Here is a 26,608-nt window from a genome sequence, read left to right as displayed (position 1 = left end):
TACTGTTAGATTAGCTGTTAAAGCATTTGGTGGAGATAGTAGCACTGCCTTTGCCATAACTTTTTTATTTTATTTTATTTTATTTATTTATTTTTTTTTTGAGAGGTAGTTTCACTCTTGTTGCCCAGGCTGGAATGCAGTGGCGCGATCTCAGCTCACTGCAATGTCCACCTCCCAGGTTCAAGCAATTCTCCTGCTTCAGCCTCCTGAGAAGCTGGGATTACAGGCACCTGCCACCATGTCCAGCTAATTTTTGTATTTTTAGTAGAGACGAGTTTTCACCATTTTGGCCAGGCTAGTCTCGAACTCCTGACCTCAAGTGATCCACCCACCTTGGCCTGGGAACATAAGCCGCTTCGCCCGGCACCTTTGCCATATCTGTATGTACCTCCAGATCACAGGATTCAGTTTTGTTTACCCCTTTGAACTTTCTAAACTTAGGGAAATTTCTCTATCATTTTCAACAGGAAATCTACAGAACCAAAATAAAATTAGACTTTGAGCTGTCCCTGTAAAGGCACTAAAAGTAAATCATAGGGAAAAAAGCAAATAGTTGAAATGTTATATAGTTATTAAAAATGAGTCAGCTCAGTAGTTGTGACGGTAAAGCGATTTCCTTCACTCTGAGGCCAGGAGGGAATATTGCAAAATTAAGATGTTTAATATTGCCTGGCTGGGCGCAGCGGCTCACGCCTGTAATCCCAGCACTTTGGGAGGCTGAAGTGGGCAGGTCCCTTGAGGTCAGGAATTCCAGACCAGCATGGCCAACGTGGTGAGCCCTCCTCTCTACTGAAAATAGAAAAATTAGCCGGGTATGGTGGCGCATGCCTGTAGTCCCAGCTACTTGGGAAGCTGAGGCATGAGAATTGCTTAAACCCAGGAGGCAGAGGTTGCAGTGAGCCAAGATTGCGCCACTGCACTCCAGCCTGGGTGACAGAGTGAGACTCAGTCTAAAAAAAAATTACTTGAAATATTAAATTTGAGGGTTCTTTCATGTTAATGAATTTTAACTTGATGAACAGAATATATGACAACAATCTATAATTTGTTTTGTGACTTGAATAAAACAATAAATAATTGTATACTGATATTGTTAAGAGTTTTGTCCTGGGACTATTTAATATAAGCAACATACTTTATATTTCTAAATTAGAAACATAAAGAAGACTTTACTGATTATGAATAGCACAAACATGGCAGGGGTCCGTCCCTCTTTTGTATATAGTTAACTTACGTATACAAAGGTGACTTCTTTTCATTCTAATGATTTGATTTTAAAAATAAAGATATAAGAAAACCAGAATAAACTCTTAAACAGTTTAAAAAATACTTCTGAGTTAACTGTTTTTCCATTAAGTCTTTTTTATACACTTCTACCTCTCCTAAAATAGTATATAATTCAATTTCAGTGATACAACATTGGAACTCAGTGTTATGCCAAAAGATGAAGACATTCTCCAAGTGGTAAGTTTTGTTTATTCATATATGAGTTGTTTTACAGTCATGAATGTTACGAAAATATTTTTGAGATGGAAGTATTAAAGATGGAATTAAAAAAAAATTCTAGAATTTAAAAACCCTCTGGTTCCTTTTACACAATCTGGAATTCTCTACATTTTACAAAAATCAGACCAAAAATACCACTGTCAAGTTTTTGCAATTGACATGAAAATATTATGTTGATTCTACAGTGAACTCTTAATGCTGTCATTTAGAATGAGATTTCTAAAGAGTTTGTCCTAGTGTTGCCTTCTAGTTCATCCTTGGACCAAACGAAGAGTTCAGAGTGCAAGTGCATATCCCCAGGAATTAGAATCTTTTTTTTTTTTTCCTTCTCACTATGTACAGAGAAAAAAACCCCAGAATCTTATTTTTTTAATACGAGGACAAACTTTATGATTACCATTTTCTAATTTTCCAATAAATATTACTGTTTGTAAATTCACCAAGCAGTATTGTTAGTAGTATCAATTCATTCCTAAAATGTTCACAATGAACGGAGTCTACAACTTAAGGGGAAAATATGTTACGGTCTTGAAATGAAACTTGAAAACTTTAGTATTTAGTCTAAAATATTTTTCTGATTTTTATAAAGAAAGAAATTGAATGGAATACTTAACTCCTTTACTAAGCTTAAATATTGCTGATGATAAAAATATAAATTTCATCTGGGCACAGTGGCTCACGCCTGTAATCCCAGCACTTTGGGAGGCTGAGGCAGGCGGATCATGAGGTCAGGAGTTCGAGACTAGCCTGGCCAACATGGTGAAAACCTATCTCTACTAAATACAAAAATTAGCTGGGTGTTGTGGTGGGCGCCTGTAATCCCAGCTACTTGGGAGGCTGAGGCAGGAGAATTGCTTGAAACCAGAAGGCAGAGGTTGCAGTGAGCCAAGATCGCGCCACTGCACTCCAGCCTGGGCGAAAGAGCAAAACTTCATCTCAAAAAAAAAAAAACAACATATATATATATATATATATATATATATATATGCACACACACATACACACACACATATTTCATTCAAGAAAATAACACTTGCCTTCAATTGATTTTGCAGTTCAGTAGAATAAAATAGAAAAACTCTTTAACATACTGACAACTAACAGATCTAGGAAATGGCAGTGGCCACTGAAGTATTTATTTTTAATTCTTTTTGGTGAATAATTGGGTTTTTTTCTCATTACCTATAGCTAAATTCAAGAAAAGCAGGGAGCTTATGGACTCTTTGTCATGGTAATGGAAATGGTATAGTAATGTTCTTCATTTGTAAGGCAGTAGTTTGAACTTAGCTCATCAAAGGCCCTAAATAATCTGTAAACATGTTTTACAAAAAAAATCACTAAAGCTGATCCTAAAGAGTCATTCACTGACATGTAAACTATAATTAAGTGAAACTCATGGGGATTAACCCCATGTTTTCAAGGCATGTAGATTTTATTTAGGAATGGCTTAGTACTGATAACAATTACCCTTCTGAAGTACACAGTTCAGTTGGAGTTGGGAGGCTCAGGAAGGAAGGTACAGTTAGCTGCAGTAATTTTCCTAGGCATGCAAAAGTGGTTGTAGAGTTCCTACCCTGACAATTCAGCATAGTGATCATGTAGCAGACATAACCACAGACACCAATGGCTATGAAAATCACTAGACTAGAAATAAATAGGGAATTCTTCTCTAGTGCTCTTTTTATACAGAAGATGATGTATATGGTAGCGAAGGATTTACCTGGCTTCCTCCTTGCAATCTGAAGGCTTGAAGACAGAATCAGTTTATGAAACTGAACTGTTTTCTGATCTTCAGTAGACCCTTTCCTTGCCAAGGTGAAGGCACTGGCTGGCAAGGAAGCAATTAAATGCAGAATCGCCATGATATCCTGCAGTGTGATTGATGAAGAGCAGCAAACCACTTCATGCAATGGAAGGAGTAATTTTGTAATGATATGATTAATGGAAAAACAGGTCACTTAAAGAAAAATTAGTTTTTTTCTGTTACTCATTCATGTTCCAGAATAGTCTGTTTTGTTATATTTTATTTAAGTAAATCTAAAGTAAAAGTAAAATATAAAGTATCCCAGAGACAGAGAAAAACCAGTTCAGTAAATAACATGAGCATACAGATCTTCAAGGCTCAGCAGTAAAGAGTTCTGGTATATTGTAACATAAAATTTATTTTTAAAATATGGTATTTGAATTACTTTAATCATTAAGAAATAAAAGCACATGCCTTTAATCATAAAAGAAAACTCTACTTTTTAACCTGTCCTTAATTCACATTTGAATGTAGTATAATTCATTAAGAAATCAAAGGAGTATATAATTTTCTGTTTCTAACATATATTCCAGAGTTAAAATGTTCTTTAATGTACTTCAGAAGTACTTATGCAGATCTTAAATCTGTTATTCAAAATATATGCTTTTAAAGATGTATTTGTTCCCATGAGGTTGAATATTTATTGTAAAGAAAAGCAATGGGTAATGTGAACATTTTTATAGCCACTGTAAAAATCATTTACCCATGGAAACACTTGTAGTTTGTATATGTTTGCCTGGGCAACAGGATTGGGTAGTGCATGGAGGTTTTTTTTCTTTTCTGAAGTGATACACAGACCAAATTATTTTAGAAGTGCTCTGCTCACCTTTGAGAGGTGGCCTAGAAAATTTAATTTGGCTTAAAACTTGACTCATGTAAGGACAGGTATATGATTATAGGTTTCATAATTCATGGATGACAATGATAAAATGTTTAAAACCATGAAGTGAAATTAAGAATAATTCATTTCTGTTTTTAAACTAGTGCTAGTAATAGGAGTCCTGTGCTTGGCAGCCTCATTTTTTAAACCAGCATATATTTTCTAGCTTAAAATATAAATAGTATTACATTCATTTTAATCATTTTAACAGTATTTTGTTGTAATATTTTAGACTCTGGTATCTTAGACAGGTTCGTATTTATTGCAAAATAAAAAGGTTTTTTATTTTATTTCCAAAAACCAAAATGATTTTGTTTCCCCATTAAATGTTATCTATGCATGAGTGAAATAGCCACACCAATCTGGTCACCTAAACAATGATGCTGACTCTCTTAGTCTATTTGGGCTGCTGTAACAAAATACCTTAGACTGGATGGCCTGTAAACAAAGAAATTTATTTCTTATATTCTGGGGGCTGGGAAGCCCAAGGTCAAGGCTCAGGTAGATTTGGTGTCTGGTGAGGGCCCATTTTCTCATAGATAGTACCTTTTCACTGTGTCTTCACTTGGTGGAAGAGCTGACGCAGCTCTCTGTGTCTTCTTTTATAAGGACACTAGTTTCATACAGGAGGTCTACCCTCATGACCTAATCATCTCCCAGAGGCCCCATCTCCTAACTCATTCACATTGGTGATTAGGTGTCAACATACGAATTGGGGGAGGGGAACACACAAACATTCAGACCACAGCACTGACCAAAGAGAATACTTCCCTGAGTGAGATAATGGTAGGAGAACTAGATCGGGGCATTCTTCTTGGTTCATCACCCAAGATATTTTGTTAAGCATTTGGCTCCATTGACTCAGAAATTAAATTTTAAGTTAATTGGTTTTTATAACTCTGGAGATTCTTGGGTATATCTAATATTTGGCCAGGACATTTTAAACGTACTTTGTGCTGTTCTATGTTAAACACAGCAAAGTTAAACAGCATGTCTGGTGTAATAAGAAAGCAAATGGTATAAGGATTTGAACTCGGGTGGGTCTGAGATGAAAGCCTGTACTCTAAACCACAGTCCTATACTGCTGTTGAGTGGAGATGAATTGTTTGGGTGGCTTACCATAAGCTGTTATTACAACGTGAACCTCTGGGTTCTGAGTCTAGTGTTCTTTTTTGCTGCTCTGTGGATGTGTGATATAAGTTGAAAAATGTAATTTAAACTAAGTTTTTCTTGAAGCTTATTAGAATTACTTTTAAAATAAGCATTTCATGTGTTCTATTATCAGTATAATATCCTATTTAAGATTAAGTAGCCATTTGTCAAGTGTACATGTAGGTGGTCCGGCCTAGAGTAAGGGAAGCAAGAGTATGAATTCTGGAGGGTTCTTTCGTATTTTGTAGGTTAGCAGCAGTTTACTTTGTAATTTTTAAAAATCTATTTTTAAATAATTACAAGAATAGTATGTGCTGGTTGAAAATATTTGAAATAATGCAGAAAGGTATAATAAAAAGAAAGTCCTTCTCCATCTACACCATCCCCTTCTATTCCCTACGCTGGCATGGTTGGCATCTACCAACAAACATGAAGTTATTCTTGCTCTTATCATAGGTAATGGCATTAAATTAATAACCTGTTAAAGGTGAACTGAAAGGCAGGAATTTTAATCTTACCACCTTATTTATTCTTCAGGGTTTTTTTTTTTTTTTTGCTCTGTTTTGTTTTGTTTACCATTTATCATAGGTATGGTCATGGTGATTTTGATGTGACTATATAAAAAATGAGCTAGAAGATTATTTTAGGGTTATTTAGTTACTATTAGGCACTGTACATATAATCAAGATCCAGGCTGTTAATATTAAGTTGTATTTAACATACCGTTTGAAGTTCTAATTACAAAGAAAGAATTCTTTGGGTCATCTTTCTTATTTTCTTCCTCCTCCTCCTCCTCCCCCCCACACTTTTTAGAGCTTTTTGTATCTAATAGGCAAAACAGGGCTGTTAGGGAAGGCTTCAGTTTTTAAAATACAAGCTGTTAAACTCCAAAAGGTGTAATACTTAAGTACAAGGGTAAAGAAAGCTCAAGAAGGAATGTGAAGTGGTATACAAAAAGGCTGAGTGGAAAAAATGGCTAAAAATGTTTTGTCATATTTTGTTGAATTCACAAGAGCTAGTCAATTGGGAAAAATTTAAATGTTTTCTAATTCTATCAAAACACCTTCATATGTTGTAAAGTATCCATTTGGGCTTAAAACCTAACTAAAATTCAAAATTGTTAATACTGAATATGTAATTCTTATGACATTGGTTTCAAAAATAATATTCCTCCCCAAATTTGAATAAAGGAGATAGCTTTAAAATATTAGTTCTACCCGGGCTCGGTGGTTCACACCTGTAATCCTGGCACTTTGGGAGTCCGAGGCAGGTGGATCACTTGAGGTCAGAAGTTCAAGACCAACCTGGCGAACCCCACCTACATTAAAAATACAAAAATTAGCTGAGCATGGTGGCTCATGCCCGTAATCCCAGCTACTGAGGAGGCTGAGGCAGGAGAATCGCTTGAACGTGGGAGGCACAGGTTGCAGTGAGCCAAGATTTCGCCACTGCACTCCAGCCTGGGCAACAGAGTGAGATTCGGTTTCAAAAAAAAAAAAAAAAAGAAAATAGTTGTAGAACAGCATTTCCCAGGCAGATATTCTAATTATTTTAAAATCTCTGGGGAAAAAAATGGGTTCCCTGGTGAGTAAGTTTGTACTTTTGAGTTTCACAGTGTATATTTTGTGAAAAATGTTCTTGAATGAATTCATATTTTATCTCAACCATATCTGCTTACATTAGATAATAGTACTGCATGTGTGAGATGTTCACTGTTAATGCCTGCATGTGTATGGATTTCAGGGCCCCTTGCGATAACTTAGCTCAGAAGTGGGGACCTGTGACTGTAATGTAGACTATTTAGCATTTAGAATTGCCATACAGGAATATTAGAGATGTCTGAAGTATGTAAAATATTCTCAAGTTTTAATAGTTCCAGCCGTATACTTCTATTACTAAACAATAATATTTCTTCCCAAATTTGAATAAAGGAGTCATCTTTAAAATATTAGTTCTAGAATAGCATTACCCAAGTAGATATTCTAATTATGTTAAAACCTCTGGAAAAAAAATGGCCTCCATGGTGAGTAAGTTTATATTTTCCTTTCGAATTTCACAATGTACATCAATGTTGTCGTGGTTTTGAGAAATCAAAAAGCTTGCCAAGTGACCCTACATCATTGACCATAGGGAACTCCTCTCCCCCATCCTCCTTTTCAGGTGGTATATAATAAAATTACACAAGGATGTTGTGGGAAATGCTGTACCAGACAGTACAGTATTCTCTCATCCAGACACAATTTTCCTATTGCAGAAAAGTATTGGTATGATTCTAATCAGCATGGAAAAGATAGACTTGGTGTGTCAATGCACATACCCAAAATGCATGTTTGGATTAACTGTATTCATGCCATAAAAATATTATGTAGACATGTTTTCTTTTATATGGATAGCTTTAATTTCTCACTGCATTCTAGTCTCTGTTCTGTAATATTTATTATAGGTTAACAAGAATTACTCTGGAAGTAATATTTTTATGTCTATCCAGTAGTTATTTTTGCAAACTAATACAATAGTACAAAAGGCACAGTGTTGAAAGATCTTAATTTTTAAGTGAAACTTACTTAAAAGAAGTCATTTTCCCCCCTGAATCTTAGTGTAAAGGCAGCTGCAGTCTGCTGACAACTTGTGGTTATGCTCTGATTTACTGGGGAAGGAGGAGGTTGTACTATTTTAAATGCATAATAGAGCATTCGTTTCGTCATCTGGAAGCAGAGATGGAAGAAGCTCTGGGGAAATGAGAGACATCACTGTTGCTTTTGTGGAGGGAAGCTTTGTAGCATGTTATCAGACAGCAGTGCATATTGAAGAAAATATCTGTTAGGAATGCATGTCACCAGATGTATTTTGCTTTCAAGAATGGTAGACACATCAAACAAGAATCAGATAAAAGCCTGAGAAAAAGATGTTCAGAAGAATACTGGAGTTATTCTTTATGCTTCACTGCCCTTTACCTCTCTTGGTACCTTCCAGAGAAACAAGTATAGATGTATTTTTAGCTTGCCGTTTCCAGCATCAATATGACAACATGATTTTGTCTTTATATCAGTAAGCAGCTTCTACTATGTTTTCCTATTTTCTGCTAGCTACAGTTTACAAAGGATGTCACAGCACTGGTAAGAAATGCACAGTAGCCATTTCCTTGCTTATTAAGTCATGTTTTGTAGAGATTTGTAATAAGCCAATCTATTAAAAACTGTTCACTTTGCTTAGAGAAATCCCTCTATCGTGTTAATCTTACTAATTTGCAGAATATGTTTGTGATAGATGGTTTGCCATCCTTATTTTTTATTTTTATGTTTGGTTTTCTTTTGTATCCTGTACATAACTGATGCTACAGTGTAATATTTATCTGCATCAGTACATATATATATGTGTGTATATATATATATATATATTTTTTTTTTTAAGTATTTCACCCTCTTCCTGTCCCTACTACTTTGCTGTTATGTTTGTGGCTGCACTTGAGCTTTGCAAGCTGTCGAATGCAAAGAACAGGATGTGATGATAGTCTTGAGTTAAGCTTGTTTTGATTCGGGGAAGATGTGTTACCACACCTGTCTCAGATGCTGAACATAGTCCCTGTGTTGCGCTGATGAGCTCTGTTTCGTAAAGTCTCTATAGTTGATTTCTGTTATTCTTAAGGCTTTAAAAATATTGCTGAATAATTTTACAAATAGTTGATAAAAAACAATTTAGGCTGCATGCCTGCCTGTTAGTAATAGAGAAATGTCTGCTTATAATAAGTAAAAGAGACCAAATAAATTTGTACGATATACTTTTGCATTAGCTTAAAATAAAAATATAAATTATATACAGAATGAGTTACCTTTTTTCATATTTTTGTGCCTTTATTATATGTGCTTTATTTCTTAAACTTGCATATTATCTTACTTTAAATATTAAAATACTTAGCATGGCTGCTGAAGGGCTTAATTTGTCAAAATGGATTATTCTTAGGGACTCTGTAATGGTTAATTGACAAGATGCTTCAAATAAATTAGATTTAATTTATTATAGTAGTAGTACTTAAAATGCATTTAAGATTTTTAATATTTTCACCTTTTCTCTGGCAAAATACATGAATCTTCCTTTGCTGGGATTTATTTGGCAGCCATTTAACCTGTCGACTGCTGAAAATCAGAAGGCTTGAATGGGGAGAATTTTAGAAGCAATGTGGGTACATCTAATTGGTTGGGTAGAAATTTGATGAGTTTCACATGTTTTGAGCAAAGAGGTGATTGTAATTTGTATGTGTTGCAGATTCTACAATTTATTTGATTTCTGAGAGACTAGCTCTTTCTAGATTTGTAGAGTACCCTTATGTTGTGTTTGCATGCATGCTATAGTGAATGTCACTCAGGAACGAGGTAGGACATAGATAAAATAGTGAACTGTAAAAATGGAAATTACTGTTCTTTTTATGAATTTACAGTGACACCTTTCTCTCATTTCTATACAGGCATATTCTCAAGATGCCTACCTGAAAGGCAATGAAGCTTATAGCGGCAATGCCCGCAATATACCTGAACCTCCACCAATCTGCTATCCCTGGCTGCCATCTGCCCCATCAGCCATGGCACAGCCAGTTGAAATATCTCCTCCTGACTCATCATTGAGCAAACAGCAAACCAGTACACCAGTACTGACACAACCTGGTAGGGCCTATAGAATGGAAATACAAGTGCCTCCATCACCAACAGATGTTGCAAAATCAAACACAGCAGTGTGTGTTTGCAATGAAAGTGTAAGGACTGTCATTGTGCCTTCTGAGAAGGTTGTAGATTTGTTATCCAATAGAAACAACCATACAGGTCCTTCACATAGAACTGAAGAAGTGAGGTATGGCGTGAATGAGCAGACCTCTTTAAAAACAGTGTCAAGAACCACATCACCACCATTATCAATTCCCGCCACTCATCTAATTCATCAGCCTGCAGGCTCCAGATCATTGGAACCTTCTGGAATTTTACTTAAATCTGGAAATTACAGTGGACATTCTGATGGAATCTCAAGCAGCAGATCTCAAGCTGTGGAGGCTCCCTCTGTATCTGTTAATCACTATTCGCCAAATTCCCATCAGCACATAGACTGGAAAAACTATAAAACTTACAAAGAGTATATTGATAACAGACGATTGCACATAGGTTGTCGGACAATACAAGAAAGATTAGATAGTTTAAGAGCAGCATCTCAAAGCACGACGGATTATAACCAGGTCGTCCCCAACCGCACTACTTTGCAGGGACGACGTCGAAGCACCTCTCATGATCGAGTGCCCCAGTCTGTCCAGATACGGCAACGCAGTGTGTCCCAAGAAAGACTGGAAGATTCTGTGCTAATGAAGTATTGTCCAAGAAGTGCATCTCAAGGAGCACTGACGTCTCCATCTGTTAGTTTTAGTAATCATAGAACTCGTTCATGGGATTATATTGAGGGACAGGATGAAACCTTAGAAAATGTCAATTCTGGAACTCCAATACCTGATTCCAGTGGAGAGAAAAAACAGACTTACAAGTGGAGTGGGTTTACTGAACAGGATGATAGACGAGGTATTTATGAAAGACCTAGGCAGCAAGAAATTCATAAATCTTTTCGAGGTTCCAATTTTACTGTGGCTCCAAGTGTTGTTAATTCTGATAACAGGCGAATGAGTGGTAGAGGAGTGGGATCTGTGTCGCAGTTTAAAAAAATTCCACCAGATCTAAAAACACTGCAGTCAAACAGAAGTTTTCAGACTACTTGTGGAATGTCACCGCCTCGGGGTATTTCACAAGACAGGTCCCCTCTTGTGAAAGTCCGAAGTAATTCTCTGAAAGCTCTTTCGACGCATGTCACAAAACCATCATTTAGCCAGAAATCATTTGTTTCTATCAAAGACCAAAGACCAGTAAATCACTTGCATCAGAACAGTCTGTTGAATCAGCAGACATGGGTAAGGACTGACAGCGCCCCCGATCAGCAAGTGGAGACTGGGAAATCCCCCTCTTTATCTGGAGCCTCTGCCAAGCCTGCCCCTCAGTCGAGTGAAAACGCTGGTACTTCAGATTTAGAACTACCTGTCAGTCAAAGGAATCAAGATTTAAGTTTACAAGAGGCTGAAATTGAGCAATCAGATACTTTAGATAATAAAGAAGCTGTCGTCCTAAGGGAAAAACCTCCATCTGGACGCCAGACACCGCAGCCTTTAAGGCATCAGTCTTACATCTTGGCAGTAAATGACCAGGAGACCGGGTCAGACACTACCTGCTGGCTGCCCAATGATGCACGTCGAGAGGTCCACATAAAAAGAATGGAGGAAAGAAAAGCCTCGAGTACCAGTCCGCCTGGCGATTCCTTGGCTTCCATCCCATTTATAGGTGAGCTCATTTAGTCATTGGCTAATATGCCAAATGTATAAGAAATCTTTCCAGAAAAGTATTATTTCTAGTTCAATAGGCATAGAAGTCTTACACTGTGATTTTAAAATGTTTGTAGTGAATCTCATAAGCTGTGCTTCAACCAGAGCTTTTATGAACCTCTTTAAAAGTTATTACTAGTACCAATTTTCCTTTAAAAAAAAATTTTTTCAGGTACCTAGTACCCATTTCAAATTTTTATTTTGATGAAACAAATTCCTGAGATTAAGGAAATCAGCGAAGCAAATTGTACCTAATTGTTGATTCAGGTGAATGAAAAACCAAGTGGAACAGTTTTGATAATTAGTTACCAACCTTTCATTTAAACAGTGCTTTTACTTTCTAAAGCATATTTCTTTGTAAATTTAACGTGTACTAAGAGAAAAGACCTCTTCATTGTCAAGTTAGTTTGCCATACTATAAATCCTGGAACAGATTTAGAGAAGTTACTTAAATTATAAGCGTGTGCCGCAGTTGCTGGCACCTGTCCTGTTGAGTCTTCTGTCTGCTCCCTCCCACCCCAGATCTGTTCTCCATACAGCAGCCAGTGTAATGTTTTTAAAAATGTCAATTAGATCACACCACTCCTCTGTGCAGAACCCTCTATTTCCTTCCCATCCATCTCACCCAAAATAGCATGCAAAATCCTCCCGTGATCTGAAAGGCCCTGCATGATCTGCCTCACAACTCCGTCTCTGATAGTGTCAGAGAGATCCTACCTCGTGATCTCCTATCACAGTCTTCCATGTGCATCCCATCTGCAGCCTCACCAGCCTCCTTGCTGTCAGGCGTGCCTTGCTACAGGGACAGATACAGCTGGTTTCCAACCCTGGAACACATTCCACAGATAGTCACAACTCTCTGTCTTCCTCATGACATTTGGGTCTCTGCTCAAAGATGTTATCCAAGCAGGCTTTGTGACTCACCTATCTAAAACAGGTATCCCATGCACAGACACAGAAACGGACATTCTCTTCCCTTAAGCTTTTTTATTTATCTTCGTATTACTGTTTCCACTGGACATGTTTTGTTTTCTTGTTACATGTTTCTCAGTAGAACTAAAACATAAACTACATGAGAGCAGAGATTTTAAATCTTTGGTTCACTTTTGTGTCCCTAATGCCTAGAACACTGCGTGGCACGTAAAGAATTCACTCGATAAGTATTTGTTGAGATTATGGCTGAAAGACAATTTTGAAATGCTGGTTAAATGTATAGCAAAACAACAGTACAGTTCTCATCATGACTGTGCAGCTCTAAAACATCATCTGCTAACAGGTGATGACTTATGTCCTTAATATTACCTTCATTTTATAAGTGAGAAATTTAAGGTATAGAGGGGCTAAATGACATCTCTAAAATTGCACAGTAAGTGATAGAGACAGGGTCTCTAGGTTTGCCTGATTCAGCCTCATCCCAGAGCACAGCTCCAGGGAGCGTGCCATTTATATGGAATGCCTGTGAAGAGCGCCCCCTGGAGGCATGCGATGCAGGGGCTTTTTTCCTTCTCTTTTTGCCACCAACCAAGGCCATACTTGTAGTCCCCCTGGTGCCCCATGGGTTTATGAAAAGAGTTCTCCATCATTTTACAATATAATATGCTTCTCTTTGAGTACTAGTTGAGTTTTTCTTTTCTACGGGAACATTTTTAAAGCTGTTGAGGACTATTGTTTCTTTTCTACGGAAACATTTTTAAAGCTATCAATTGTAAAGCTATTGATAGCTTTAAAAATGTTTCTTAAGAAAAGAAAACACTTAATTGGATAGGTGACACTAAAAGCTTTTTAAAAAAGTTCCACACAGCTTATTTTTTTTATAAATAGGATATATTCAAGTTGTCAACATTGTGGGGAATCTCAACCTAAATCGTACCCATATTCATATCTATACCCCAAGGCCAAGCTCAGCAAATAGTAGACTCCTGTTGTAGATGGAATCTTGTACATCATCTATAATAGATATTTTATAGAAAGCAACTGATGACAAATGATTGTTTTATGAGGTTTTAAAATGTAAAAAAATCTTACAACCTGTGGCTGTTTCACAGGCCCATGCGATCTTATCAGAACAGTGGCATCATATTTTCTTCCTACATAATAACAACAATATAATCAGATTACATTGGAGTAGTAAAAAAATGTGCTGGATATATCTGTTAATATTTTTTCCTAGTTATGAAGTATAGAAATAAAACAGTTAATTATGTTATTAAAGAGAAGACTTTGGCTAAAATAGAAAATAAAGATCTGTATAATTCTATATACATATAGATTGATGTAAATAAATCATTTTATTTACTAAGAATAAAAGTACTCTCTAATTAGTTTCTATCTTATTTGACTTTCACCCCCCTTCCCCCACTGCTCACCTCCTGCTGTGCGGCCCAGTTCCTAACCGGCCATGGACCAGTACCAGTCTGCAGCGCAGGAGTTGGGGACCCCTGCTATATACTAAGGTTGCAGGAGGCATACAGGCATACAAAACAAAATGAATACATTTTGTTTTTAAATTTGGAATATTACTCATTAACAGTATTTTGTTTACTTTTCCCACCCCCCACTTTATAAAGCTGCATAGTAAGTCCTGAAAATAAATTTCAACTTCTTTTATAAGTAAACACAAACCTCAACAATGTGAGCTGTTCACGAGTAATCTCACGGTGAGTAGCAGATATTACAATGTGTTCTAAAATCCTGACTTCCTACACTTCTCTAATTTATACCACTCATTACTAGTAATACAAAAATACTATGACTGTTACCTACACCCAGGGTTTCATCTTAACTTTCTTTCTCCATGCTTTTGTCATATCTCTAAGACTCCTCCTCCTCCGTCTTACCCCAACATTGGCTGCATGTGTGCTCAGTGAGGGTTAGCCCTAAGTTAAATTGAATTTGATGGTCACAGCCTTACTGGCACTGCCATATCAAGATGATTTAGAAGTGTTAGATTTGGTAAGATATAGCTGGATTACATTGTCCATACAGGGGAACTTAGCTCCCTGAAATTTACCCAAAGGGAAGAGGTGACCATTCCCTATACCCAGTTTCTCCCTTTGGGAGCTCTGGGCTCAGTGCCAGTGGTGATATCACAGGACGATGCAGTGAGCACCCAGCCCTTCTTTAATACTAATTCAGGCTGAGTCTTAGCAAATAGTCTGTTTATAAAGAAGAATCATATACTTTATCATCTTACATCTCTTATAAAGAGAAATCATGTACTTATCATCTTTATATGTCTTTTTCATATATTGGCTTTTCCCAAAAATGTGATGCCATTGGTACTTAAGCTTAGAGATTTTTGCTTCCACTATTTGAGTAATGATGTGAGGTAATTTTAAAAATAATAAAGTAGTCCAGGTGCAGTGGCTGGCGCCTGTAATCCCGGCACTTTGGGAGGCCGAGGCAGTCAGATCACTTGAGGTTGGGAGTTCAAGACCAGCCTGGCCAACACAGCGAAACTCCATCTCTACTAAAAAAAATACAAAAATATTAGCCAGGCGTGGTGGGGTGCCTGTGAGCCCAGCTACTTGGGAGGCGGAGGCAGGAGAATTGCTTGAACCTGGGAAGCGGAGGTTGCAAAGAGCTGAGATGGTACCACTGCACTCCAGCCTGGGCGACAGAATAGTGAGACTCCACTCAAAAAATAAAATAATAAAATAACAAAAACTTCTGCAGTGCTTTATAATCTACCACGTACTTTATAATGTACCAATCCTTACCATAACCCAGTGGGGAATTTATGGCAGAATTAATAACCCGTTTTATGGATAAGGAAAGTTAAGTACTTTGCTGAAGCTCTCTCAGATAACTGACAGAGCTGATTGACTGTTGGCTCCAAATTTCATATTCTTTGGACAGTGCCTCAAAATGAGCAAAAATTTAAATCTTGGATTTTACTTTTTTAAATCTTAGCTTGAAAAATCATTCTAAGTTTTATACTCACTATTATTAGCTCAGATCACCCAAGTTTGAATTGGCATCTTTTCCCCATGCTTTTGTCATATCTCTAAGACTTCTCCTCCTCCGTCTTACCCCAACGTTGGCTGTATGTGTGCTCAGTGAGGGTTAGCCTAAGCTAAATTGAATTTGATGGTCATAGCCTTAACGGCACTGCCATATCAAGATGGTTTAGAAGTATTGAGTTCGTTAACAAAAATGGTACACCAGTAAATAATTTCAGATGCTCTTTTATCTTTTCTTTGATAGTAGCATTAGTTTTTTTTGTTTGTTTTTGAGACGGAATTTCACTTTCGTTGCCCAAACTGGAGTGCAATGACACGATCTTGGCTCACTGCAACCTCCGCCTCCCGGGTTCAAGTGATTCTCCTGCCTCAGCCTCCCAAGTAGCTGGGATTACAGGCGTGCGCCACCATGCCCAGCTTTTTTGTATTTTTAGTAGAAATGGGGTTTCACCATGTTAGCCAGGTTGATCTCAAACTCCTGACCTCAGGTGATCCATCCCCCTCAGCCTCCCAAAGTGCTGGGATTACAGGTATGAGCCACCGCACCTGGCCACATTAGCTTTTATTCTTAAACACTTTAAGTTTCTTTGTAGCACACTTTATAGATTGCTATGCTTATTTATTTAGGGAAATACGTTTTTTTAAAACCTAGCTGCTTTTTTTTTTTTTTTTTTTTTTTTGAGATGGAGTCTCACTCTGTCACCCAGCCTGGAGTGCAGTGGCATGGTCTCGGCGCACTGCAACCTCTGCCTTCCAGGTTCAAGCGATTCTCCCACCTCAGTCTCCCAAGTAGCTGGGATTACAGGCGTGTGCCACCACACCCGGCTAATTTTTGTATTTTTAGTAGAAACGGGGTTTCACCATGTTAGCCAGGCTGGTCTCGAACTCCTGATCCGCCTGCCTCAACCTCCCAAAGTGCTGGAATTACAGGCATGAGCCACTGTGCCCTCCCAAAACCTAGCTCTTATAAACTATGAAATTGTTTCACTAAAATAGACTTTGGAGCCTTTTCACCTAGTTCCTTTAATGTTGAAAATAGACCCAAATCTCAAAAGCCCCCAACAAATGCCTGGTTTATAAAAACCTGAAAATGTTTTATATGTTTACATAAACTAAATAGATAATTCCACCCCTTTAGTGGGTTTGTAACTGTAGGCCTTTTGAACTAGAATTGGCCCTTCTCACCACCCAAGTCCAACTTCTTTATTTTATAGGTAGTGAATGTAATATCCAGAAAAGTTAAGTGGCTTTTGCAAAATCGAACACACCAGGTCTCTTGACCTCCCTACTCAGTCATCCACATTTCTACTCCCTTGCTGCTTTTCTGTGTACTAGAATTGAGAATTAATAATTTTCAAGATAGATTAGTGAAATTGGTGAGCTGATATTTATTAAATTTCTAAGTAAATGTTGAATTTGTTGAAATTGTTACAGCATATCAGCTGGCAAGCTGGATCATTTTTCATACACACACGCTTGTGCACGGGCCCATGGACACACACCCTCACCCCCAGATCTTGAGTTTAGTTAACTTCTTTGATCTATGGGACTGCAAAAATTCAGCCAAGTAATTGTAACCTGTTAACCGTGGCAAATCTAGAAGTGATCCTTCCACTTGCCCTTTGTAAATTTAGAGCCCTTGCTGTGCTGACCTGGTGCATGCTTTCTTGTAGATGAGCTGACCATGATATCACACACATCCCTGGTTTTGCTCTCATTTTGTCACCTCCCTTTCAAATACCTACTTCACAGTAGTTCCTCTTGGATTTACAACTCCACTCCCTCATCATCAGCACTGACTGCCATCTTGCCATGGCAAACATGAATAGGGAATTTATTCAAAATACTCTCCCCTTCCTAACCACTGTAAAAATCATTTCTATCTAATAGGGAGATACAGCGTTGACCTTTTGGTTATTAAGATAACCAAATCTCCAGATGACTTTGAAGAAGCCAAATGTTAATTTAAATCCATGTTCACAGAACTGACCATTAAAGAAACTTGGTCTTAATTAGAAAATTGAATTCCAGTTATGATAATGAGCTTAATTATTGTAAAAATTGGGAATATTTGAACTAGGTGATGGGCACCCATCACCAGTTCATATAAAACAGGACTTATTGCTTCAAAATTTTTATTTATAATTAGTGAAAAATGTTCAGTGAGCCTACTCAAGCTCTGTTGCTGGGTCAAAGATGAGAAGGCCATGTGAATATATTAGCATCATTTTTAAACATTCTTTCTCCAGGCCTTTTAAATGTAATGTAAATGGAGTTGCTCCAGCATGCCATTTTTATCAGCTCTTGTACCTGATGTTCAGTAATTGGTATTAATGGGGCTAATTTAAATTTGCCTAGGGAGTTCAATTTTTTAGGATGTCTTTATTTCATTGGGCTTAACTTTGATTAAAAAAAAAAAAAAGTGGCATTGCCAAAGATTACATTGTTACTTGAAAGAAGGAGCTTATGCTTGACTGTTAATAAGATCATTTAACTTTAGCCGTTCACCTCCTTTGATTTAAATTGAGTGTATATCTCAGAAGGCAAATAAAAAGAAAGGGTATTTGTCACATTTGAATTTATGTATTTATTTATTTATTTATTTATTTATTTATTTATTTATTTATTTTTGAAACAGAGTCTTGCTGTCACCCAGGCTGGAGTGCAGCAGCTTGATCTTGGCTCACTGCATGCTCTGCCTCCCAGGTTCATGCCATTCTCCTGCCTCAGCCTCCCGAGTAGCTGGGACTACAGGCATCCGCCACCACACCTGGCTAATTTTTTGTATTTTTAGTAGAGACGGGGTTTCACTGTATTAACCAGGATGGTCTTGATCTCCTGACCTCGTGATCCACCCACCTCGGCCTCCCAAAGTGCTGGGATTACAGGCGTGAGCCACTGCACCTGGCCTGAATTTATTTTTAAGACACAGAATCCATTAGCAATATTTCCTCTCCTTTTCCCTAAGTATGAGGAAAAAATCAATATTTTAGGCATATTTTGCTTCTGGTAGGAGTTGGAACAGAAACAGCTTATTCAATTTCCATATTTTAGTAAAAAGATATATACGTGCTGTTGTTTTGGAACCACATATATAATTTTAGGTTAGTTGCCATTTCTTTCAACTTATACAAATTTACCCCTCTTTTTGCAATATATAGTTTACTCTGTCATTGAAATAAGTAATAGTGTTAATATTCCTTAAATTATTATGCTGTAATTTGGGGAGGGGGTAGGAATACTACTTTGTAGCAGAGGTGAAATAAAAAGCAGAATTATGTCAGGGAACTGATTATTCTGCCATGGTCTATGCTGAAAATTCTGATAATTTCACTGAGTTACATAAAATTATTGTCAACTGTAATTATAAAATATAAAGTACATTAATTATATGCATCTTTGTAATTATGGTCAGCTGTGAGAAACGTGCCTCATAACTCAGCTCACCTTAGAAGGGACTTTTTTTTTGCTCTGTGCCCTAACCTGTAACAGTGGACATTGGGTGTTATGAGAAGACATGCACATTTGTCAGGGTGCTAGAAACGCATTGCCTTCCACATTTATGTCCATCATAATTCTCTTGGTTACAGGGACAGGGCAATTATGTCAAATTAGCTCATGCCAAGAAGTAATGTTAGCTCACAGGGAAGAACTTCTGTGGTAGACCTGGTTCCATGCACGGCCGGATCCAAATACCCAAGTAATGACATCAAGAGTGAGTTTTTCCTTTTTCCTTTTTTTTTTCTTTTTCTTTTTTGACATAGAGTCTCGCTCTGTTGCCCAGGCTGGAGTCCAGTGGTGCAATCTCGCTTCACTGCAGCCTCCACCTCCCAGGTTCAAGCGATTCTCCTGCCTCAGCCTCCTGAGTAGCTGGGATTACCAGCGTGTGCCACCATGCCCAGCTAATTTTTGTATTTTTGGTAGAGATGGAGCTTCACCATGTTGGCCAAGCTGGTCTCGAACTCCTGACTTGAAGTGATCCTCCCACCTTGGCCTCCCAAAGTGCTAGGATTACAGCCATGAGCCACCGCGCCTGGCCTGTGAGTCTTTTTTCATCTTGCTTTCTTCATTCTCAGATTCTTTTTCTCCACATAGTAGAAAAGGTGGCCGTTGGTGACAACTCAACAGTTTACTGATTTCTACAGTTTTTGTTCTCCAAGGATAAGAAGAGAAAGTCCATAGTTTTCTCACTGTCCATGTATTGAATCCTAGAGATACTATTAATATAAGGGGTCCTGACTACATGGTTCTCGCCCCTTGGCCAGTCTCTGTGGATTGAGAGGGATAGGCCCTATGGTTGGTCAGGCCTAGATCATGCCCGCCCATAGGAGGGCCAGCCACTCCTGTGAATCCCACTGAACCTCTGGGATAGACAGGCATAGACACTCTCTGTAGTTATCTTGTGGAACACGAAGAGGAACAAATAGGATGAGGACATCTTAAAGTGAAAATACTTGTCAGTTTATGAGATGAAAAAACAGTTATAAATCACTGTTTCATCTTGCTTTTATTTGATCATTTCAGTAATAGGATTTTACCAGTATTTTTTACATTTTTATTAGGCTTTTGTATTTCTTCCATGAGTTGTCTTTTCATGTGTTTTGCTCTTTCCACTGTGATTTTAGTGGTCCTTACTCATAAGAGCTCTTCATATAGGAGGGCTTCCCTTCTTTCATGCTTTGATATCTGAAAATTATGTAACAGTTATACATGAAGTTTCACAATATGAAATCTTTAAGATGTTTTTCTAAAATATTAATTGATAAGCAATAAACAGTGAAAGTTTCCTATTCAGATACGAATAATCAATAGAAACATAATTTGAAATACTCTCCATTTGGAAAAAATCCAAATTGAATAATGGAGTAGATATTATCTGTGAGGATTATTTACTTTTGGAAAACATTGTTTTCCAAAGCAAAATTTTTGGATATATAGGCCTGTATTTTTTTACATGTTAAGAAACAGTAACCACATTGAATTTTGATGTGTAGCAACTTAGGCGTCCTTCACCATTCTTTTTATTATAAAGAGCTCTGGGTCTTTTAGTGAAGAAAGTAAATGAAGACTTTTTTTTTTTTTTTTTTTTTTGTGTGACAGAGTCCTGCTCTGTCGTCCAGGCTGGAGTGCAGTGGCATGATCTTGGCTTACTGCAGCTCCACCTCCTGGGTTCAAGCGATTCTCCTGCCTCAGCTTCCCAAGTAGCTGGGACTACAGGCGCGCACCACCATGCCCAGCTAATTTTTGTATTTTTAGTAGGGACAGGGTTTTGCCATGTTGGCCAGGCTGGTCTCGAACTCCTGACCTCAGGTGATCCACCAGTCTTGGCCTCCCAAAGTGCTGAGATTACAGGCGTGGGCACCGTGCCTGTCCAAGACCTAATTTCTTAAGTCAGTTCTTTGATTACGTAGTTTAACACGAATGTTTATGCCACTTAATAACAAATTTGTAACCCCAGTAGTTCATAAATATGTTTTGAATGCATTATTTAATGTCTTAATGTAGTATGTGATATGCCTAGGATAAAGATGATTGATTTTCATCTAACAGAATATTTTATTTAAAATTTAGAAGTCATTTGAAAGTGTGACAGCATGATGCTTTTGAATATATTTGTATATGAGATGAAAAATTTTTGTTTTCCCTTTGGTCAACTAAATGTGTATTTTTCTACATTGGAAAATAAGATAAATTGGAATTATTCTTGTTTTTACATAATCTGCACATTGGTAATAATTAAAGTGTATGTGAAAAGTAGAGTTTTTCAATTTGGATTATTCCTAACAAAACACAGTATTTTTAAACCAGTAGAAAAGTTTTTATATTTTCAAAGGGAATCAAGAATTGGATTAGTATAGTCTGTAAATGTGAGGTAATATAATTGTGTTTACTTTAAAAGTATGTTTAGCTTTTCCTTTTCTCCTTTTAACATACCAGTAAAAGGAATTTATTATAAAGAATGCAACAATACTGAAATGAGTAAGCCCAATGTTAGTCTCTTCTCCCACGCCTTCTCCATTCAGTCCTCCTTTAGAACAGGTGAGTATCTATCCTTCCACCTGTTTTTGCAGACATATCTAAAACTGATTATTTTAATCCAGTGTGTTTCAGAAATGTTCTCCAAAATATAGTAAGTCGGAAGAGATTGAATGAATACCATCAGGAAATCCAGGGACACAAAATTTGAAAATTGTATTTAATGCTTTGCAATAATGCTTAATCCATGCGCAATTTGAATTTCACTCTCATTACTTTTGCAAGGCATAAAATCATTCTCCTCAAAGATTTATCCCAGTATAATTAAAGATGTATTCATACTGCATGAGTCAGATACTTTCCGAAGAATACAGTATATTCCTCTTCACATCAGTATTCATTAATCTGTAACAGAATTATGGATCAGCAGACTCTATAAAACCAGGCTGCTTTATATCATGTATCATTTGAAGAAACTTTGTTAAACATGTGCTAATTTAAATATCAAAATCAGTTTTAAATACTACAAGTTTTAGCGAAATTAAATTGTTATCCTCATTGAATTTTTAAAACTTCAGTTATCTTCTTGCTTTTGGAGAAAGAATTACTGCATTCTTACTGACATGATAGTAAACTGTCATATACTTAGTAAAAAGCGGTGCACAGAGAAATTTTCAAAATGTCTTCTCTTCCTGAAATGTAAAGAGCTGCTTTTAAAGAAAGTTGTAAAAACAGAAAATAAGCTAAACACAGTTAGAATTTACTGATTTTGGCCATAAAATGGAAATGTTATATTTTTGTAACATAATCAGTCCTCTTGATTAAAATCCTGATAATATGGTACAGCATCCTTAGAATTTAGTCAAAATTAAAATAGCTGGACCTTTTAAATCCAGGCATCAAAACCCTGGTTTATCATTGTAGTATATTCTTTAACAGGTTTTATTCTGGGGCATTTAATTTTAAGGATTATAGTTCCAGCATCCTATTGAATTACATTTCTTGGCCTCAAGTATTAGAACTTAAATCACTGATGTTTTTATAAGAGTAAGAATTTTGTGCAAATGGCCCTGGAAACTTATTTTGGAAGCTAGAGACTGGACTTTGTCTTTCTACAAAAATTGAGATACACTTGTGTGGGGATGATGAGGGGATACGGTTTTAGGAATTAATGCTTTGAAAACTGAGCCTCAACCAATCACCTTAATTTCCTGAAGTGATAATCTGTGATACATTTAAAATTTGAAAAGTAATTCTTTCAGGGTGGTATATGATTATTGCTCTGGTTTGATAGGTTTAGGTTCTAGGCACCTATAAACTTTAGTACCTTGACAATCAGTTAGTGAAGGCATTAATTTGTTGGTAGAGCAGCTCATTTAATGTCTTATACCATATTCTCAGAATTATTTAGAATTACTAGAGTAATAACTGTAAATCAATTTTTAGCAGACTGAATAGGTCATTTAGTGATGTGCCTTGGTGGTGAAGTGTTAAAATCTTTATCTGACCCCCTTAATAATGATTATTGACTATGAGTTTTATTATTAATAACAGTTAGGTCATTGAACATTCTGATTTCCCTTTTTTCTTACAGATGAACCAACTAGCCCTAGCATTGATCATGATATTGCACATATCCCTGCTTCTGCTGTTATATCAGCCTCTACCTCTCAGGTCCCCTCCATAGCAACAGTTCCTCCTAGCCTCACAACTTCAGCTCCATTAATTCGCCGTCAGCTCTCACATGACCACGGTACGTCTAAAGGGTGGTTTTGTAAACCGTATCTCATGCCCTGTTTTCCACTTAGAATAGTAAGATAAACTGATCTTTCCACCATTAAAAGAATCTGGGAACCACTTGTGAATGTCTAAATATTGGATTTTAATTAATTACAGAATCTGTTGGCCCTCCTAGCCTGGATGCTCAGCCCAACTCAAAGACAGAAAGATCAAAATCATATGATGAGGGTCTGGATGATTACAGAGAAGATGCAAAATTGTAAGTCTCAGGTGTATTATTTGAAATATTTGTATGTGGGTGGATTTTCAGCATGACCTTGACACATAAGTTCAGAATTTAATGATGTCTTATGTTTTCTAACTTGGACATTAGAAATGCAAATATATAAAGTTGTTAATGGTAACATTAAATTGAATTTTAAAAATCAGTAATACACAAACATGGTAGAAAAATATGTTAAATACTCTCACCCTAGAAACTGCAGCCATTCAGTACTATTCAAACATAATATGTTACTGTTTTCTTTTGTGTAATTCTAGAGCTATTCTATACATAAAATCATATGTACACTACCTAAATATGCATATATGTTTGTGTATTGTATTCTAATTATTTTTACAAACCAATGACACATGGTATAGACACTGATCTTAGAGATCCTTAAATGCATATAGTCCTGGCTCATGCTGTTTCATGATTTTTTAATTTTTCATTGAATAGTTTATACCATAATATACTTAACCAATACTCTATATTAATAGACATTTATATTGATCAAATCTTATGCTATCACAAATAATACTTCATTGACTATATTTGTACATAGTTCAGTTAGCACATGTGTGAATAAATATAATTGAAAACAGGATTCTTACATCAAAGGGTATGTGTATTTTTATTTAAAAATTTATTTATTTTTGAGACAGTTTTGCTCTTGTTGCCCAGGCTGGAGTGCAATGGCGTGATCTTGGCTCACTGCAACCTCCACCTCCCGGGTTCAAGCGATTCTCCTGTGTCAGCCTCCCAAGTAGCTGGGATTACAAACATGCGCCACCTGTTTGTATTTTAGTAGAGACCGGGTTTCACCATGTTGGTCAGGCTGGTCTCAAACTCCTAACCTCAGGTGATCCACCCACCTCGGCCTGCCATATTTTTAATTTTAATATCTATTGTTAATTGCTGTCCATAAAAATTATACCAAACCACATTCCCACCAACAATATACAAAAGCCTCTGCTGTTACACTCTAACACAGTGTAGTGTTTACTTTCATACATATATTTTTAATTATTATAATGGCATATTGCAGTTTTAATTTGACACAGCAGTTGAACACCATTTTGTATATTTAAGATATTTATATTTTTCCGTGAACTGATTTTTTATATTTTTTGACGATTTTCTATGGATTCTTCTGACTTCTGTATCCTTTTTATATAAAGAAAGCTAACATTTTTCTGTGATGTGTTGCAAGTCTTTCCTAATTCAATATTTTTCATTTTTTTTAAACCATGCAAAAATATTTAAAATTTTTTCTGTGGCTAAATTTAGAAAAATACTGGTGGCCTTTGAATTTTGAGTCGTATTGTATCAAAAAATTCTGTCACTACTCCAGATTTATAACAAAATTTGTTTACTTTTTATTTTTTTGTAAACTTACAACTTTGACTCATCTGAAATTAAAGAGACAACTTTACATTTTCTAATATCTCTGTTGTCCCAAAAGCACCTGTTGAATGTCATCGTTTTCCCACCAATGATACATCATCTTTATTATATACTAAGTCATATGTATTTAATTTTATTTTGGGACTCTATTCTATTCAGTTGATTTATCTGTATATTAATGTACACCAGGTTCTATTAATTATGGTAGTTTTATAATGTCTGTCTTACCTGGTAAGGCTATTATCCATCATTATTTTATGTTTTTTCAGAATTCTCCTGGCTATTTTTATTTTAGTATTTGAACCTTAAAATCAGATTTTCTGGTTCTTGAATTCTTATGTACATTTTCATTGATACAATGATTAATTTATAAATTAACTTAGGGAATACTGACATCTTTATGATTCTGAACCTTATGTTAAAGAACTATTTGTCTTTTTTGTTATCTTTGCATACAGTCCTCTGAGGGTTCCATTTGGTTATTCTTTATATTCCAATAAAAGTAGTTCTTTCTGGAGCAGCTACTTGAGGGAGGTTTGTGTGAGGCTAGCAGGGCTTGCTTCCAGGCTAGCAGAAATTTTCCTAAAGATACAGGGTTGGATTTGTGAGCTGTTTTAGCCTTTATTTCTTCCTCATTATAAGATATCAAAAACTGCCCTTATTTCAGAGTCTACCACACTGTACACCAACTACACACTGTTGCCTGCAAAGATAGCAGGACTGTATGTTTCCTCATTCTCCTCTGATACTCCACGGTAACAAATGAGGCTCCTGTCACCAGCTTCAGCACACTATTTTCCATTGTTCCAAACAAGGGATGGTTGGTTTCAATCTCTCAGAAATCAATGTAGTGCAGTTTTGAGACCTGCAAGTAATCGGTGCCCTCTTCTTTCTTCCTGTATCCATTGTTTACTTCACTGCAGTTAGCCACCCTTCTTTGTATAGTATAGTTCAGAGTTACAGTGACTTCTGATATGGTTGAAGATTGAGTTTGCATATCTGTTTCTGATTACATTGTTGTTTGAGGGGGAGGTTTCTGAGAGGAGAAAACAGTGACACCTTTAGTAACGTCTTAAAACTCTTAAGTTTCTTAAATGAATTTTGAGTTTAAAGAAAAGTTTATTGTCCCTTAATAAAAGTTAAATTATTTTCGATTACTTTAACATGAACCTGTCTCCTGAAGCGCTAAGCCTTTTCAGTGGCAACAGTTGTCCTTCTTTTTGAAAGCAGTCATAATGTGGTTGGAGTAGAAGAGTGAAGGGCCAGGACTGTCTGTAACTGCGCCCTCCCTGCCACATTTCCAGTTCAGGGTATCCACCAGCAGGATGAGTGAAGATGACAGGGAGCATCTCCCTGAAGCTGGCTGCTAATGGCAACTGCTTACTGATCATAATTAACGTCATGGAAATCCTTAATAAAGCATTGCAGCTACAGTTAACTAATAACATAAAACCCAGTGTTCAGCCTGAGTAGCTTTTTCTTTGATAAAAAAAAAAGAAAATCCCACACTTTAAGCAGA

At 36.6% G+C, this 26,608-nt stretch overlaps 1 protein-coding gene across 4 annotated transcripts in view; it reads left to right on the top strand.

The window, feature by feature from the left end:
- Window positions 1-26,608, top strand: part of ARHGAP21 (Rho GTPase activating protein 21) — a 134,957-nt gene that overhangs the window by 87,603 nt on the left and 20,746 nt on the right. For 3 of the 4 annotated variants that reach the window (XR_008491995.2, XM_054436107.2, XM_063669676.1), the window contains 5 exons: window positions 1,410-1,464; window positions 8,429-8,458; window positions 9,805-11,701; window positions 23,275-23,433; window positions 23,577-23,679. Coding sequence is in view for 3 of the 4 variants with exons in the window: in XM_054436107.2 (XP_054292082.1) it covers window positions 1,410-1,464; window positions 8,429-8,458; window positions 9,805-11,701; window positions 23,275-23,433; window positions 23,577-23,679 (2,244 nt within the window). In the remaining variant the exon portion in view is untranslated. The remainder of the gene's footprint in view (window positions 1-1,409; window positions 1,465-8,428; window positions 8,459-9,804; window positions 11,702-23,274; window positions 23,434-23,576; window positions 23,680-26,608) is intronic. The other variant, XM_054436108.2, reaches the window with a different exon arrangement.

Source organism: Pongo pygmaeus, chromosome 8, assembly GCF_028885625.2.
Source record: "Pongo pygmaeus isolate AG05252 chromosome 8, NHGRI_mPonPyg2-v2.0_pri, whole genome shotgun sequence".
Lineage (NCBI taxonomy): Eukaryota > Metazoa > Chordata > Mammalia > Primates > Hominidae > Pongo > Pongo pygmaeus.
Note: the sequence above shows the minus strand (reverse complement) of the source record. Positions and strands in the feature narration are given on the sequence as shown.